The following is an 18321-nucleotide window of genomic DNA, read 5'->3' as shown; positions in this document are numbered from 1 at the left end:
TAGTTAATGGTTATACTGCCTTTTTAAATAGTTTTCATATTATATTTTTGGACTTATTTACATAGAAGAGATGATTGTTGCATGCCAATGTGAAAGCTCATCAAACTGTGCCTAGTATGAGTGCCGCAGATCTCGCTTATTAAAAGCTAAAGAATCTTTCACTGGTAAGTGTTTTATAAATAGTTGATCAAATTTTGTTATGATATTTGAACATAGCCACTTTGCACGACGCAAGTTATTGCGAAATTTATTAGTCGTTATACGGGCTCCGATACCTACCTTGAACCTACCAAAATACATAAGTAGTATGTAATACTTTTTTTTACATAATTTGATTACCATCAAAATTTCTATCAATATTCACCTAATATATTGTCTTCTTACCCTATGTTTTGTTGTATTTTTTCAATTCTAAATCATTTCAATTCAAAATCAAAATAATTTGATTTACATAAGTTAAAAATGTCAAAAGGTTAATCTGTTTAGTTAGACGATCTTCGCACATAATGACAAGCTGTCTCTGTGGCGCAGTTTTAATGCGAGTGAATCCCAATACAACGCAAATACCAGCCGCGTGGTAAGTTGGTTCGAATCCCAATAGAAACTTTTATTTTTTTATTTTTTTTTTATATATTTTATGATTGTAAGTATATTTATTATATAATTTTATTTTCAGAAAATACGTATTTAGTTAAAAATTTTTCCGACAATTAATGTTCAGAAATCATTTGTGGCATTTTTAATGTGTTTGTGTGTGTTTTATTTTTTTATTATTTTAATTTTTGGCACTGTTTTAATAAAAATGTTTGAGAAGTATTAAGTATAAATTAATTTAATATTTAAATAAAATATAAATAAAAAGTATATTAATTTCGTTTATAATCATATAATCATATAATAGAAGTATAACTTCTTACGTGCGTACAAAGTACACACACACATTCTTTTTTAAATGAGAATAGGGGTCGAGTGATAGCTCATTTAAAAGTTCATTAAATTCTCTATTTAGTAATATAAACATTTACACAATTGTATTATTTGTGAAGGGTGTCAAAAAAAATTAATTTAATTATTTGACAAAAAAGAAGAGTGCATGTAGTTTATTTAATTCAAAATACATTTTAATGTTGCCCAGAAACAGAAAAAAATGTTTTTCTCAAAAATAAACATTGCTTTTCGATTAAATTCAATGTTCAAGTCAGCTCACGCCAGCTACCTGCCTCTTAGGAAGTTTGAACATTAAGGGCCGGTTGTTCGAACGCTAATCAACAATGATCACTATCAAATATTTAATTACTGTCACCAACTGTCAATGTCAACTTTTATTGGGTTGCTGAAAACATAATTGATTATAATTATGAGATTAGTTAAGCAATTACCATAACAATTATTAACATAATTGATTAAGTAATTTCATAATTGTAATCAATAATTATGATTTCAGCAACCCAATGAAAGTTGACATTGACAGTTGGTGACAGTAATTAAATATTTGATAATGATCATTGTTGATTAGCGTTCGAACAACCGGCCCTTAGTTTAAGTGAAAAGCAATGTTTATTTGTGATATAAACATTTTTTTTACTGATTTCTAACAGCAATAAAATGTATTTTGAATTAAATAAATTCTTCTTTTTTTTGTCAAATAATTTAAATTAAAACATTTTTTTGGGCACCCTGTATAAACAATTATGTAAATGTTTATATTAATAAATAGAGAATTGAATAATCTTTCAAATGAGCTAGCACACGACAACTATTCTCATTTAAAAAAATCATCGATTACTCGATGTAAGTACATATATGTATGACATGTCAGTAGTATGACATTTATGGCAAAATATCATAATTTAAAAATAAAAATCGACCTGTTTCAGGATTTTTCCTTAAAGTCGCCGGTTTACGAAATAACGAATTTATTCCTTTCATTTGCACGAGTGACCATACTGTATAGTATCAAAATAAAGCTCATTTTTTGACCTACTTAACAGAGAACGGCATCTCCAAACATATACAAATAGCAACTGGAGTATGATAGGGCGACTCTCTATCAACGTCACTATTTTTAATGTCAGGAACAATTAGAGCTACCGAAATAAAAGGTACAATAATTATTATAACATCGACGTCGTAACTTCTGGCGTACGCTAATGACATAGCATTGATTAGCAGAAACCTAAACAGTTTAAAGCAGCGGCTCTCAACCTTTTTGAGTGACGTACCACCTACAGTTATTTTTATTATTTTTGGTACCACCTATATTTTTAAATTGAATTATCAATACTTACTAAGTACTCCTATTTTAATTTTTTCTGTGTTTTGTGTACCACCGCCAATAATGATATGTACCACCAGTGGTACATGTACCACAGATTGAGAACCTCTGGTTTAAAGGAAGAATTTGAGAAGTTGTGCAAGTAAGCATTCGAGAGGTGTTTGGTAATAAATCAAAATAAAACAAAATAGCTACCTAATATGCTCAAGAAAAAATACATTTAATGTGACAAAGTTAAATATTGGTGAAGTTTGAAAAGGTAGAACACTTTAAATATCTTAGTGTCTCAGTTAATGGAACGAATGACAGAAGCATAGAAAGAAGACATTTCATTGAAAGAATCTTGCCAGGAAACAGAATCTACTGGAAATACAACAACTTCTATATATATCATACAACAACTATATCATACAGGGCAATTCATTAAGAATGTCACAAAGCTTTCTCACAAGAATTGATCAACCTGGATAACGGACTACAATAAACTAAAGTTTATCAAAATAGTTCGTTCCTTTAAGGTATAGATAGAATGTACAATTTAGAACAAACAAGCTGAAAATGCGAGCATTATCATAACGAAAACTTTGTTTATTTACGTATTTTAATTCATAATATGGAAAATTTGCTATTATGAAAAGTTGTTCAGAATTAAAAATTATGTTTTAATGTGCAATTATATCATTCTAATTTAAATGTTGTGAATTATAAAGGTACTTTACTCTTGATCGAAACTCATATTTTTTATATACCTCGTATAAAATTAATAAAATTTGACATACGATGGTTGCATCATAAATCTTAGACCATGAAGAGCTTTTTATGAAGAATAACTTTTCTTCGTCAAATTAAAAATAAAAGAGTTATAAATGAAAATGTTGTTGGTATCCATAATTTAAAAAAAATCTTCAAATATTTTTTTCCATTAGAAGGATGTAGTTGCACATATAAGACCATAATTTTTATTCCAAACAACATTTCATATATTCGGTTCGCTAAACTCAGACACAACTGGCTAGTGATTTTAGTCAGTAATTTGGCCAATTCGACAAAAAATAATTATTAAATAGTTAATAATTACTAAATAATTAGTAATTTTGCCAATTTCGGCAAAATTGGCACAAAACAAAAAAATTACCTACTTAAATCACTAGCCAGTTGTGTCTGAGGTTTGCGAACCGACTATAATAACAATTTTCATTTCATAACAAATAGAACAGTCCATTTATCATTAGGTAGTGCCATTAAAGGGGAGGCCGTATACTCGTATAAACCTTTGTAAAGTTGTTTTGTAAATTATTGCTTTCAAAATATACTCAAATTGTATTTTTGAACATCTTATTTATTTTATATAATAATTAAATTCACTATCAAATGTCATTGATATTTTATTAATACTTAATTTAAAATTTAGTTTGACATTCACGAAATGTCAAACTCAAATGTAAATAACCTATGCTTTGCTTAACAAATTCAGATTAAAAAAACTAGCCTACTTACTATAAACGATTTCAGCTGACGTTTAGTGTGTCGGCGGAAAATAAAAGGATTGTTACGTCACATTTTAGACTTTGAGGTCGATTATCTCGAAGACAGTTAGAGATATCGAAATGCTGTTTTCAGATTTGTATTCAGAAGACAAAACTACATAAGAATCCATCGATAAATCTACTCTAAGTGTTGCAGGAGCGGTGACGCAATAACACACAGACTTTGCGAATTTATAAACGAAAAGTTTTCGTTGAAAAGTCCAGTACCATTTTTTTCTAAAGTTAACCGTTTCCAAAAAAATATTACATTGTTTTCCATATACCTGTATTTTAATGTTTAGAAATTTAAATAGCCTGGCAACATCGTACGCACTACGGAATAATAAGAGATAATAAGAACTCGTTTGAGATTTTTTACAGTACATATTTAAAATAATCCAACCTAATAGTACTTATGTATTTACTATTATTTGTTTTTTTTTTGTTATTTGTTTACTATAATTATTTTTTTTATTGTATTGAAATACTTATTAAGATAAAAACACATCTTTTAATTGAACTAGTATTATGTATTTAGTAAGCTTTAAATGTGTTGAATGCTGGGGGCTTTAAACATAGCTTACAGTGGAAATTAAATACGTCAGATTATGCTGTAATTACTTGAAAATAATTATTATACCCAATAAATGTTCAAAGTAACTCACTTTCACGAACACATACATTCATAGGACGAGAAATACGGGACCGTTCAAGTATTACGTAACGCAGGTTGGGGGAGGGGGGTCAAAAATCTTCAAAAATTGCGTTACGTACTACTTGAACGCCCCATTACGGTGCGTTACATAGAGGGGAGTGGGGGGTCAAAAATCTTCAAAAATCGCGTTACGTAATATTTGAACGCCCACTACCGGCAAAACATTTTGAGAAATTATAGTACGTAACTAGTAATCAGCCATAAATAATCAACATAATAACATAATAGGTAATGAACTCACGATTCGAAAACATTTTAGGCATTGACACTAAACAGGATTCTTCCAAACTATCTGTTTACTAAACATGGGACTGTCTACGTTTAAATTTTCGTGCCTCACAGAGTTGCCAGATTTTAATTTGCATACTAAAATGTATTTTAATTTTTTGGTCAAACGGTACCATTTAGAAAAAAATGTTATAAGAGTTTTTTGTTATACATGGTGCCCTCTACCTATACCTTTAAGAGCGCACTATTTTCCGGGACACCCCGTATATAAAAGTAAGGTGGAATACTTAATTTCATGTTAAAACTTTCTTTGAAAATCAATATTGTGCTTTATCTCACGAAACAATATTTTTGGTATAATGTGATTCTTATACCTGGTTGCACCGACAAATCTTAAGCTCCAGCTTAGCCCAGCTCAGCTCATAGATAGGGTCGCCTTAAGTCTCACCTACGTTGCACCATAATTTTCGATTCTTATCTAAGCACGTCTTAACTGAGACGAAGTTTAATGCTGGCCACTCACTTACGGATATCGAAGAGGCCATGGCATGCAGGCCAGGACTGAAGGCCGGTATTTGAGTAGTTAAGTTAATGAACTGCAGTTGAGACGCCACACACATGCAGTTTTGTGATCGAGCGTGCCAACGCCTTTACGAAAACTGCGTGTATGTGGTGATTTTGGCTTCAATTAACCGCCTGTCAGTCGCTCGGCCTCTTCGATATCCGTAAGTGAGTGGCCAGCATAAGATACAATCCACGTGGCAATCCATTGTGGCAAGCTGAAAATTAATAAACTCAATGGTGCAACGTGGTGTTTTAGTATAAAATTTAAAAACTACATAATTTGTACCCTTCTTCTTCTCGAGTGCCGTCTCCTCAATGGAGGTTGGCTACTACAATTGTAAACTCTTCTCTGTCTTCAGCTGTTCTTATTAGCTGTTCAAAATTTAGCCCTGTCCATTGTCGGATGTTTCTGTGTCACGATAGTCTTTTCCTTCCTAGTCCTCTCTTTCCCTCGATCTTTCCTTTCACTATATGTTGAGCATATTGGTATAGTTCGTCAGCTATAACTTTTCCCATGCGTCACGATTCATTTTCAAACAAATTAAGTCAAAACATAAAGTGAAACTTACGCCCAGGTGTGTAGTATACAGGGTGAGGCAAATAAAGGGCCTATTAGAAATATCTCGAGAACTAAGGGCAACAGAATCATGAAAATTTTAATTAAGGGGCTTTGAAGAGTCATCTATTTAATGAAAATATTTTCATCTATTTGCTACTTCCGGTTGTACCGGAAGTTGCTTATAACTTCGTTTTTTAATGGGATACCCTGTATATTTTTACATTTTTGGATTGTCTTCGATGTCTTCTTTCTTAAAATATGAGGTTTTGTAATGTTATACAAGGTATTTTAAAAGATAATTACGTGTTTGTATTAATTTCGTAGCAACATTCACACCCTGTAGAATTGTAGTAGTTTGACATATAAAACTCTACTAACGTTCAAATGATTTTTAATATAGTCTACTATTGTTAAGAATCATTAGTATAGCTAAATTTTTAATTTTAGTATAGAGGGTTGGTCGAAACTCGGTATGAGTTTTCTTAAATGGAACACGTTGTATTTTAGTATTGTAATGAAATGATATTTTATGGTACTTTTTTATTTCTTAAACATTCCCTATACCTAACTACTTTAATTTGTGCTTAACTGTTAATCGCACCAAAAATATTAACTACGTAGGTATTTTGATAGCTAAACCATTATTGGTAATTTTAAGGATCAGTCTGGATTAATATGTATTTATTTCTGAAAAATTATTTGTGATTGAATTTTTTTCACGGCCAACCTAATAAAATTTTACGTATTTTTTGTTGCAATTAATGTTTAGCTTGAATCACCAATAACTCACAAACTAAAGCAATTAGGTATAGGGAATACTTATAAAATAAATAAGTACCATGAAATATCATTTCATTACAATACTAAAATACATGGTGTTCCATTTAGGAAAACTCAGAAAATATTCATTCCGAGTTTCGACTAACCCTGTATACTAAAATTTGAAAATTAGCTATACTAATGATTCTTAACAATAGTAGACTATATTAAAAATCACTTAAAAGTAAGCAGAGTTTTTAATGTCAAACTGTTATCTACAATTCTACTGGGTGTGTAAATATCTTTTAAAATACCCTGTATAATATTACAAAACCTCATATTTTTAGAAAGAAGATATTGAGGAGAATCCAAAAATGTAAAAATATACAGGGTGTCCCATTTAAAAAAACGAAGTTATAAGCAACTTCCGGTATAACCGGAAGTTGCAAAGAGATGAAAATATTTTCATTTATTAGATCATCCTGCAAAACTTGTACATTCCAATTTTCATGATTCTGTTGCCTTTAGTTCTCGAGATATTTCTAATAGGCCAGTTATCTGACTCACCCTATATAGTATACAGTATACATCATATACAATGTATATACACATCGACGTACGTTTCACTTTATGTTTTGACTTAATTTGCTTGAAAATGAATCGTGACGAATGGGAAAAGTTATAGCGGACGAACAATACTAATTATTTGTCAGTATGTGGCCTAGGTATGATGTTTTTCCAACTTTCACCGTGTTAAAAAGTTCTCTTTCCTTGCCTATTCTATGCAGCACTTTTTTGTTTGAGATATGCGATGTCCATGAAATTTTGAGGATTCTCCGGTGGATCCACATTTCAAAGGCCTTCAATTTATTTACGGTTGATGTTTTAAGTGTCCATGTCTCAACTGCATAGAGTAAGTCGACCAGATGTAGCATTTGGATAAACGTAGTCAAATTTCGAGTTTTATTCGGGAATCACAAAGCAGTTTTTGGATTTTTTTTTTTTTAGATTTCTGGCCTGTTTTATTTTCGATCTTATTTCTTGATAAGGATTTAGGCTGCTATCGATCCAACATCCCAGGTACTTAAATCTATTGACCTGCTCTAAAAAATGCCATTTATTGTGCAAGGTTGAGGTACGTTTTGGTTTTTTCGGATTGACATCAATTTGGTTTTTTTAATGTTTATTTTCATACCAAATTGCTCACAGGTCGAGTTATTCGTGTCGATGAGTCGTTGTAGACCCAAGTCGGAATCCGCAATCAACACCGTATCATCGGCGTATCTGATGCTGTTGATATTTACGTCATTCACCTTGACTCCATCCTTTGAATGCTGCAGTGCTTCTTTAAATAGAAACTCGGAGTAGAGATTAAACAGCAGATGCGACAAAACATATCCTTGTCTAATTTCTACTTCTCCGAATGTGGAACCTTCGATCCTAACACTGGCGTTTTGGTTCCAGTACAAGTTTTTTAGTAATTTGATGTCTTTTCCATCTAAACCGACTTATTGCAAACGTACTACAGTCGAACCCGCTTATTGGAATAGCCTTCGTGCTAAGCAAAAGTATTCCTATAACCAGGTTATTCTAATAACCGATCATTTGTGGCTAGTAGAAACATTTTGGGACCTCAAATTTCTATTCCTTAAAGCGGGATATTCCTATAACCGGTATTCTAATAAGCGGGTTCCACTGTAATAGTAGGTCGTGTTTTACTCTATCAAATGCTTTTTCAAAGTCTATAAAGCAAATAAATATATCTTTCTGTTGGTCGTAGCACTTTTGGGCGAGAACTAGTAAACTGAAGAGAGTTTCTCTCGTTCCCATGCCGGCTCTGAATCCAAACTGATCGTCTCCGATGATTGTTTCGCACTTTCTATAGATACGATTATGTACGACTTTTAATAGGACTTTTACTGCATGACTCATAAGGTTTATGTCAGACGCAACTCATTGCGGTGTTGTGGGTTTGGCTTTTTCGGTAGTGGGATGACTCTATGGGGCATTTTACCTGTATTATAAATGCGATTGAATAAAAGGACAAATACGAGTATTTCTTCGCTGATTAATTTTAACGTTTCTGGGTATATTCCATCTGGACCTGGGCTTTTATTTGTTTTGAGTTGATTAATTGCATTTATAATTTCAGAATTGCTGGCCCTTCGTTGTTATTTTCCAATCTTGGTTCTTATCGTATGTCGTGAAAAAAAAATTTAATATAATTTTCCCATTCTTTCAGTTCCTATTTGTACCCAGTACTTTAAAAAAGATATTTGACGTATATCCTTGTCATACTTGACAAAAAGTGTAGGTACTGTACACCCTACTAAATTATGATAAATAAGTGTTTCTGCGGAATTTCTGTTTTAGCGTAATTTATCAATTCTCCAATACATTCTATGTAAATAATATACTCTTCATTCGTAACGATAAAGTCACTAGTTTTCGGATATTTGAAGCTAAAAATGAAACGGCACAGTTATTTTGATTAGTGTATTGTGCCGCTTCATTTTTTACTTTAAATACCTCGAAAACTAATGATTTTATCGTTAAGTCTCACCTACGTTGCACCATAATTTTCGATTCTTTTCAACGCTCGTCTTAACTGAGACGAAGTTTAAGACGCAATCCATTGTGGCAAGCTGAAAATTGGTCTAAGACTCAATGGTGCACCGAGTATGTTTCGTAAGGTGAGCTTAAGGCACATCTTATGCTTAAGATCTGTTGGTGCAACCAAGCATAAAAGTTTAAATATTGTATATCGCAAAACGTATACTAAATTTTAGAGTTATTTCTTCTTTACTTTTTTCTTAAAATTGTTACTATTTTTAATATTATCACAAAAGATGAATGTATCAATTTTGCAAATTTATTTTCAGATACTAGTTACTCGTACCACCCTGCCATTCACGACGACACGTTCGTTAGACGAAAACAAAGGAGAAACAGAACCACCTTTACGTTACAACAATTAGAAGAATTAGAAACGGCTTTTGCACAAACTCATTACCCGGACGTTTTTACTAGAGAAGATTTAGCTATGAAAATAAATTTGACTGAAGCTAGGGTGCAGGTAAGAAAATAAATAATGAATAATTTACTATTATATTTATAAATATATTCGGTTCGCTAAACTCAGACACAATTGGCTAGTGATTTTAGTAAGTAATTTTGCCAATTTGGTAAAATTGGCAAAAAAATTACTAAATAGTCAATAATTACTAAATAGTTAATAATTTTGCCAATTTTGGCAAAATTGGTCAAAAACAAAAAATTTACCTACTAAAATCACTAGCCAGTTGTGTCTGAGTTTAGCGAACCGACTATAACATTTTTTTTGTACTTTATCAGTTTTGTTTGAACTTCCAGATGAGAAACTATTTTCAAAATACAAAATCAAATTTATTTCTCAATTTTGTAGATCTGATGTTAAACATCGATATACATACAGAGTACCCCCTAAAACTCCACAAAATAAATACACGGTGTTTCGTAAAGAATGGGCCATAGCGTAACCTTAGGTTCCTGGACTTAAAATAGGTCGATTTAAGCTAACTTACTTTAGTACAAAAGTTGATAATAACCGAAATACAGGGTGTGAAATTTAAACTTTTATTTAATTTTTTCTTGAATATTTCCTGACAGGCATGCGATAACTACACAAAATTTAGTAAGCGGAGTAAATTTTCCATCAAAAATGATGTATTACCCAGAAGGCGTCACATACGTCTTTCAACGCTCATTTAATACGTTAATTTTTTTTATCCACTACTCTACATACTTTTTGAATTAAAACTTTTATTCTCCTATTTTTACTTAAATGAGGTATACTACATTCATCTCGCTAAACTCAAACCGTTTTCGAAATAAACGCATTTTAAATATGCGATGCAACACAATTTTCTGCATAATAATATCATTGTAGAACACCAGAAAAATAAATTTCATTATTATTGTCATGGTGACAAAAGTTTTGACAGTTTTGTGGTTTGAAAGTAGTTAGAATTTTTAAATGTCAAATTTTTAAAAATTGTAGAATAGAAATGAATTCCAGTGACGAAGAGTTATAGCTTTTTTTATTTGTTTATCGTAGATAAAATATTGTATCAAACTGTGCGTGAAGTACTTTTTGCGAACTTACGCGATTTATAGCAATCGCGTGCGTTCGCAAAAAGCATACTTCACGAACTGTTTCATAAATAACTATTTTTAATTCGTTTCGATTTTCTTTTATTTCTACTTTATATTTTTATTATGCAAGCAAGCATTATATACATTAAAGTATGGAAGCAAGGAAGAATCTTTGAAACGAAACAGATGATATTCATGAAACTCTGCATGCTAGTACAATTACACATAATACATCTGATCCAATTTTTTTGCATTTGAAGATTTTAACCGACAGATAGAGTTTTGCGAGCGACTGATGGACTTTTGCAATGACGACAAACATTTTGCAGCTAATATAGTGCTTTCTGATAAGGCAACTTATTGTTTAAATATAACCGTTAAACGCCATAACTCCAGGTGTAGGTGAAATAATGGAAATCATCATTGGATTCAACACGAACATAACACAAAAAGTTTAAAGTTGGGATGGGAATTATCCAAAATATGATATAGGCCTATTTTTCGTAGAAGTAAACTTCATGATAAACTCATGACAGTGGTCTTATCCTAGCTCGATTTTGCTCATTAAAATGATTTTGAAAAGATTGTATTTATCGCCTCTTAAAATATCACCTAGATATGAAACCTTTCGCTGTTTAACGATGTTTAGAAGCTCTCTTTGAGTATTAGTCCTTCTTAAGACCTCGTAATTTGTAATATGGCCCATCCACCGAATTTTAGGCAACCTTCTGGGACACTACATTTTAAACGATTCAATACGGTTAGGGATATTACTTTCAGTGATATATAATACTCTCGCTATTTTGTAATTTTTCTATGTTTCTGCTATGGTAGCTGTATCATCGGCATATCGCAAATAATTTATGGGAATTCCGTTTATTTTAATACCTTTTTCAATCTGCTGTGCAAATTGAAAGATCTTCTTCTTGCAGTACCGTCTCCTATCGGAGGTTGGCTACCATCACAGCAATCTTAACTTTGTTGGCTGCAGCTCTGAACAACTGTATTGAACTGCACCCATACCACTCCCTTAAATTTCGCAACCAGGAAATCCTCCTACGTCCCACATTTCTCTTTCCCGAGATTTTTCCTTGAATTATGAGTCTTAGCAGAGAATACTTTTCTCCTCTCATTATGTGGCCTAGATACTCCAGTTTTTTCGTTTGTATGGTTTTTATGACTCCGCATTCCTTCCCCATCTTCAGCAAAACATCTTGATTTGTTACTCTTTCTGTCCATGGTATTTTCCGCATTCTCCTGTAACACCACATCTCGAATGCCTCAATGTTTTTGATGTTTATCTTTTTCAGTGTCCCAGCTTCCATGCCGTACAGCAGAACGGAGAAAACATAGCACCTTAACATTCTCGTTCTTAAGTTTATATTTATGTTCCGGCTGCATAGGAACTTTTTTATTTTGACAAACGATTGTCTCGCTATCTCAATTCGCCTCTTGATTTCTCTTGTCTGGTCATTAGTATCAGTGAAACAACCCCTAAATATTTGTAGGACGTAACTCTTTCAACTGGTTGAAAGATCGTTTCTACATAAACTAAACATAAGTTAAACAGCATAGGGGAGAAGTTGCCCTGTCTTACGCCCTTACTCATTTGCACTTGTTGTGTATCCAAAAAATGTATGACCAAAGATACTTAATGCTGTCTTTTGATTCCAGTTTTTTTAAGCTTTTGAATCTTCTTAATTTTTTCCGTAAATTTACTAAATAACGAAAGTATTCCTGCGCTTCAACAGAATGGAATGTACTTCCAAATCGATGGATTTGACGTAAACGATTCATGGAGTGGTCGGCTGGTTTTCTGGACCTTAACCCGTTATATTTTTTGTGTGGTTATTCTGAAATCACTTGTTTGCATTAGTCGATCATGCTTGCAGGATGCAATGACGTATGTATGTGTGAATTTTCTGGTCTTGTGAATTAAAATTGTGACTTTCCATCAAATACAGCAAATTTTGGACCATCTCGGTCTCTTATGATATATAGATGACTCCATTTTATAATACTTATCATACAGATCGACACAGAATATAAGAAAAAGGAAAGAAATTTACTATTAATTTTGATTTTTATAAGAAACAACATTTGTGAATGAACTTCACCAGTCTTTCTTATTATCAGTTCAAAGCAAACACCTTTAAGCTATTTGGCGTATAATTACCCGACCATATTTGTAAATAATAACAGCGTGTAATGACTTCATTGATATTTATTAGCGGAAGCAGCGGGTTTTCTGAAGGGATTATAAGACTACGTGAACCCTACTGAGCAGGGGTTGTAGCAGGTTGGAAGTAAGTCGAGGGGTTGAGAATGTAAGGGGTCGTGTCTCTACTACTTGTAACATTGTATCGCTTAGTTTTGAAAAGGGGGTAACATCTGTTGTGGTTTGCCAAACAAACTGCGGTAATTATTCGCGTGGTTTAATAATCACTTTGCCTCGGGATATTATGAGACTATTTCAGATTTGAAAAATTATTGCTATCGATCAATCTATTTTTTCCAACAACTATCTAATATTAAAAAGCTGCATTTTGCTAATAAAGTATTAGTGCCTTTGAAAATTAAAAATATGGAACTAAAATTTTGAATTAAAACGTGACGTGTGAAGGCCGCTATTTATTTTGATATTCGAACTTTGTCCTAAGATCTTTTAGCTTAGGATATAAGCAAATAAACTTACGTGCATAGAAATCGGCCCACTTAAAAATTTGGTCATTTTTGATGTCTCATATTTCCTAAACCTGTTGGCCGATTTAAGTGATTTTTTTAACATGTTATAGCCCGATTCTTTAACAATACCACTGTAATAATATTGTTGCTAAACAGGTTAATTTTCATTGTATACCGGGTGTACCAATCAAACTGTGTTTTTTTCTCAAAGTTCGCATCACCCTGTGGAATATTCTAGCATTTATAAAATACTGAAATTAAAACCCAACTATAGCCTCAGGTTTTATTAACATTCTGTTTTTTTGATTCATTCGATTATGTTGGAACAAACTGGACCTGGAAAAAACTGAAGATTCAGGAATGTAAAGAGAAGTTCGAACAAGAAGTCGCAAATGAGTTAAGGACGCTAGAACTGCACTCCATAGAGGGCAAATGGACTAATATCAAAACAGTAGTACTGACAGAAGCAGCGTCCACCCTGGGAAACAAGAAAAAGGAGAGAAGAGCAGCATGGTTTGATGACGAGTGCAGACGAGCAATAGAGGAAAGAAATGAAGCACACAAAATGTACATAACAAGAAGAACACGGTAAGACAAACATTATTTGAAGTCGCAAGACGGAAAGCAGACAAGGCATGTAGAAATAAAAAGAGAGCCTATGAAAATGGACAAATAGAAAAAACGGAAGAAAATTTCAAAAACAACGAAATTAGAGGGGCTTACGAATACTTAAAAAAGATAAAAAGTGGGTATAAACCTCAAACAAGTCTATGTAAAGATGAAAGTGGGCAAATAATCAGTGACCAACAGAAAGTCACAGAAACCTGGAAGCATTATTTTCAGACACTACTTGGAACTCAAGTAGACATGGAAGATGAAATGGGTATGATCTACGTAGAAGAGAATGGAGTAGAAGCTCCAACCATAGGGGAAGTTCTCGAAGCCATTAAGGTAGATGGAGTGACGACCACCTAGCAAGTCACATCCACGCGCTCATCAAAGACGTATGGCAAGAAGAGAAAATACCCGACGACTGGAAGAAAAGTACAGTATGACCGATCTATAGAAAAGGAGACAAACTCCAGTGCAAAAACTACCGTGGAATCTCTCTACTATGTACAGCATATAAAGTCCTCACGTATATTATAAACCAGCGGCTCCAACCACTAGTAGAAAATATTATTGGAGAGTATCAGACGGGCTTCCGACGGGGAAGATCGACACTGGATCAAATATTTACAGTCAAACAGATCTTGATCAAAGCATGGGAACACGATGTTGATGTTCACAACGTGTTTGTAGACTTCAAACAGGCATACGACGCAGTCAAAAGGAACAAACTCTACTATATATTGGGTGAATTGGCAATACCACACAAGCCAATAAGACTCATTAAAGCCACAATGGATGAAACTCAGGCATGTGTACGAATACAAAACCACCGGACAGACTTTTTCAACATTTCGCAGGAACTAAAGCAGGGAGATGGGCTGGCCCCAACATTGTTTAACCTGGTACTGGAGTATGCGGTTAGGCAAATGCAAACTGGACGAGGAAATCTACTGACCAACCGAACGGTTAAAAACGGTTCAACTGGCCGCTTATGCTGATGATATTAATATTATGAGTAGAACATCAACAGGAGCACAGGAAACATATGCAGAGTTAAAAACACAAACAAAAAGGCTAGGTCTGGAAATTAACACAGAAAAAACAAAAATAATGACTCAGACGAGAAGAAATATAGTCCCAGAAAACATTATATATGAAGATGACATTGAAACGGTTGAAAAGTTTACATACCTGGGAGTAGAAATATATGCCGACGGATCAGAAGATGGAGAAATACGGAAGAGAATAACGCAGGCAAACAGAGCCTATTTTGCCCTCTCCCATATATTTCGGTCTAAAAGTGTCCACCGAAATACAAAGATGAGAATCTATAAAACCTTAATTCGACCAATAACATGCTATGGCAGTGAAGCCTGGGTCCTGAAAGAAACATCCAAAAACAAACTCAACACATTCGAAAGAAAAGTACTTAGGAGAATACTAGGACCTGTGAGGGAAAACGGAATCTTCAGAAGTCGATACAACAACGAGCTTTATCAACTTTATAAGGAAACGCCCCTGTCAGACTTCATTAGAATACAAAGATTGCAATGGGCCGGACATGTGATAAGAATGGGAGAGGATAGGCTACCAAAACGAGCACTGAATGCTAGAATGCAAGGAAAGAGACCGGTTGGGAAGCCACGAAAGCGCTGGGAAGACACAGTAAACAGCGACGCACAAGCCCTTTTAGGAGTCCGTGTATGGAGAAGAGCAGCCACAGACAGGCAAGGGTGGAGGCAAAAAATAAAGGACGCCAATGTTCAATTTGGGCTGTAGTGCCGTAGAAGAAGAAGAAGATTATGTTGGATAATAAAAAAGTTAGGTACTTTAACAACTACACATGTTCTTCATCAATACACGGTGTTTCTAAATAAGTGCGACAAACTTTAAGGGATAATTCTGCATGAAAAAATAATGACAGTTGGCTGTATAAACGTATGTCCGCAAATGTTTTGTTTCCGAGATACGGGATGTTGAATTTTTTCTTACAAACTGGCGATTTATTTTATTGTTTTAAAACCGGTTGAGATATGCCAATGAAATTTGGTGAGTTTTAAGACGTAGTTATTGCACATTTTTTGACATACAATTAAGAATGTAATATTCACTATTAGCGCGCATACGTGTAATATGACCGATCATATTACCCGTATGCACGCTAATGGTGAATATAAAATTCTTAATTTTTTATCAAAAAATCCGCAATAACTGTCTCTTAAAACCGACCAAATTTCATTTGCATATCTCAACTGGTTTTAAAGCAATAAATATATCGTCAGTTTGTAAGAAATAATTTAACATCCCGTATCTCGGAAACGAAACATTTGCTGACATACGTTTATAAAGCCAACTGTCATTATTTTTTTATGCAGAATTACCCCTTAAAGTTTGTCGTACTTATTCAAAAACACCGTGTATTGATGAAGAACATGTCTAGTTGTTAAAGTACCTATTTTATTTCCCAACATAAACCAATAAATAAAAAACATAATGATGAAAGGGTTGCCAATGCGAGTCCATTATACAATTGGATATAAAACTACAAGATAACAGCCATAGAAACTGTTCCACAGCTAAAGATGTACCTGGAAGTCACCAACCCCATAAGAAGAGTTGACCAATCAAACAGCCCTTAGTCTCTTAAATTGTTAGTTAAGTGCAATTTGGAACCGTATTGCACTTAACTAACAATTTAAGAGACTAAGGGCTGTTTGATTGGTCAACTCTTCTTATGGGGCTGGTGACTTCCAGGTACATATTTAGCTGTGGAACAGTTTCTATGGCTGTTATCTTGTAGTTTGTATAGAGAAGACTTTTTGTACTGGGCCTGATGATGAGTCATATATTGTAAGACTCGAAACCGGTTGCCCCATGATTACATAACAACTAATAAAAAATACAAACTAAAGATTGCGAGTATTGACTCAATTACCATATCCAATTGAAAAAACATAATGTTAAGAAAACCTGAGGCTATAGTTGGGTTATAATTTCAGTATTTTATAAATGCTAGAATATTCCACAGGATGATGCGAACTTTGAGAAAAAAATACAGTTTGATTGGTACACCCGGTATACAATGAAAATTTACCTATTTAGCAACAATATTATTCCAGTAGTATTTTTAAAAAATCAGGCTATAACATTTTCAAAAAGTTACTTAAATCGGCCAACAGGTTTAGGAATTATGAGACATCAAAAATGACCAAATTTTAAGTGGGCCGATTTCTATGCACGTAAGTTTATATGTAAGTACGGCAAACTGTCTAGATTGTATAAAACAACATTTTGGGTTTATCTTTACATGACATCTAAAAAAAGATTAAATCAGACATGGACAAACTATTTAAGCGGAGGGCCACAAAAAATAAAAACATTTCTAGGCGGTAGAAAAGCTGCAAAATAGGCGATTGTTTGGTAGATTATCTCTTAATTAGAGCTCAATTTTTTATGTACATGCCATCTCTTCAGATTTAGAAATACAAAATAGTCGACCGGTGCCAAATCAGGAGAATAGACCGGTTGAGAAAGCTATTCAACGTTCAATTCATGAATTTTTACCATTGTCATAACGCTATTGTGAGTCGGTGCATTATCTTTGTGCATTATCCTTGTAAAACACTTTTTTCTGCATATGGGACCGTTTCTCACTAATATTGACCATTTTTACCATTTTTAAGATAGTCAATTAACCAAAATCAATCAAAATTATGCCGTTGAAATCCCAAAATACAGTGGCCATAATCTTTCCGACCCATCAAGCCACTCTTGGCCGCTTTGGAGCGCTTTTGCCGGCTTCGACCCCCAATTGACCCAAAAGTCCGACGGAATGCGCTTTTTAAGGTCTAAACACTGCTGAGACGTGGTCACACGATCATGTTTTTAGTCTCGTGGCACCCACCGTCAGGATAAGTTTTTCATATTCAACATTTTGTCATTGTGGTGTCTGCCAATTCATGCATCTTCACTTTACGATCAGTTAAAAACCATTTTATCTACTTTTTTCAGATTTTCCGGTGTAACTTCATCAGAGGGCCGTCCAGTAGGTGGTTCATTTGATGTATATCAAATCGCGGATCTAGAAATTCATAATAAGGGGGGGGGGCAGACTTAGCTCAAACTCAAATATTATATTTTTAGATTTAGCCATACGACACACACTTACTCTAAGAATAAAATACACTATATAATCCCAGATACCTACGGTATCAAAAGGATTGATAGACAATTCACGACTATTAATCTCACTGGTCGTTCTTTA

General features: G+C 33.5%; 1 protein-coding gene across 1 annotated transcript in view; it reads left to right on the top strand.

Moving 5' to 3' along the window:
* LOC126887857 (dorsal root ganglia homeobox protein) overlaps positions 1–18321 on the top strand; it is a 405607-nt gene that overhangs the window by 122059 nt on the left and 265227 nt on the right. The window contains exon 3 of the mRNA XM_050655752.1: positions 9509–9702. Within this exon, the coding sequence (XP_050511709.1) occupies positions 9509–9702 (194 nt within the window). The remainder of the gene's footprint in view (positions 1–9508; positions 9703–18321) is intronic.

Source organism: Diabrotica virgifera, chromosome 7 (assembly GCF_917563875.1).
Source record: "Diabrotica virgifera virgifera chromosome 7, PGI_DIABVI_V3a".
Classification (NCBI taxonomy): Eukaryota; Metazoa; Arthropoda; class Insecta; order Coleoptera; family Chrysomelidae; genus Diabrotica; species Diabrotica virgifera.
This window is presented reverse-complemented; position numbering and strand designations above follow the sequence as displayed.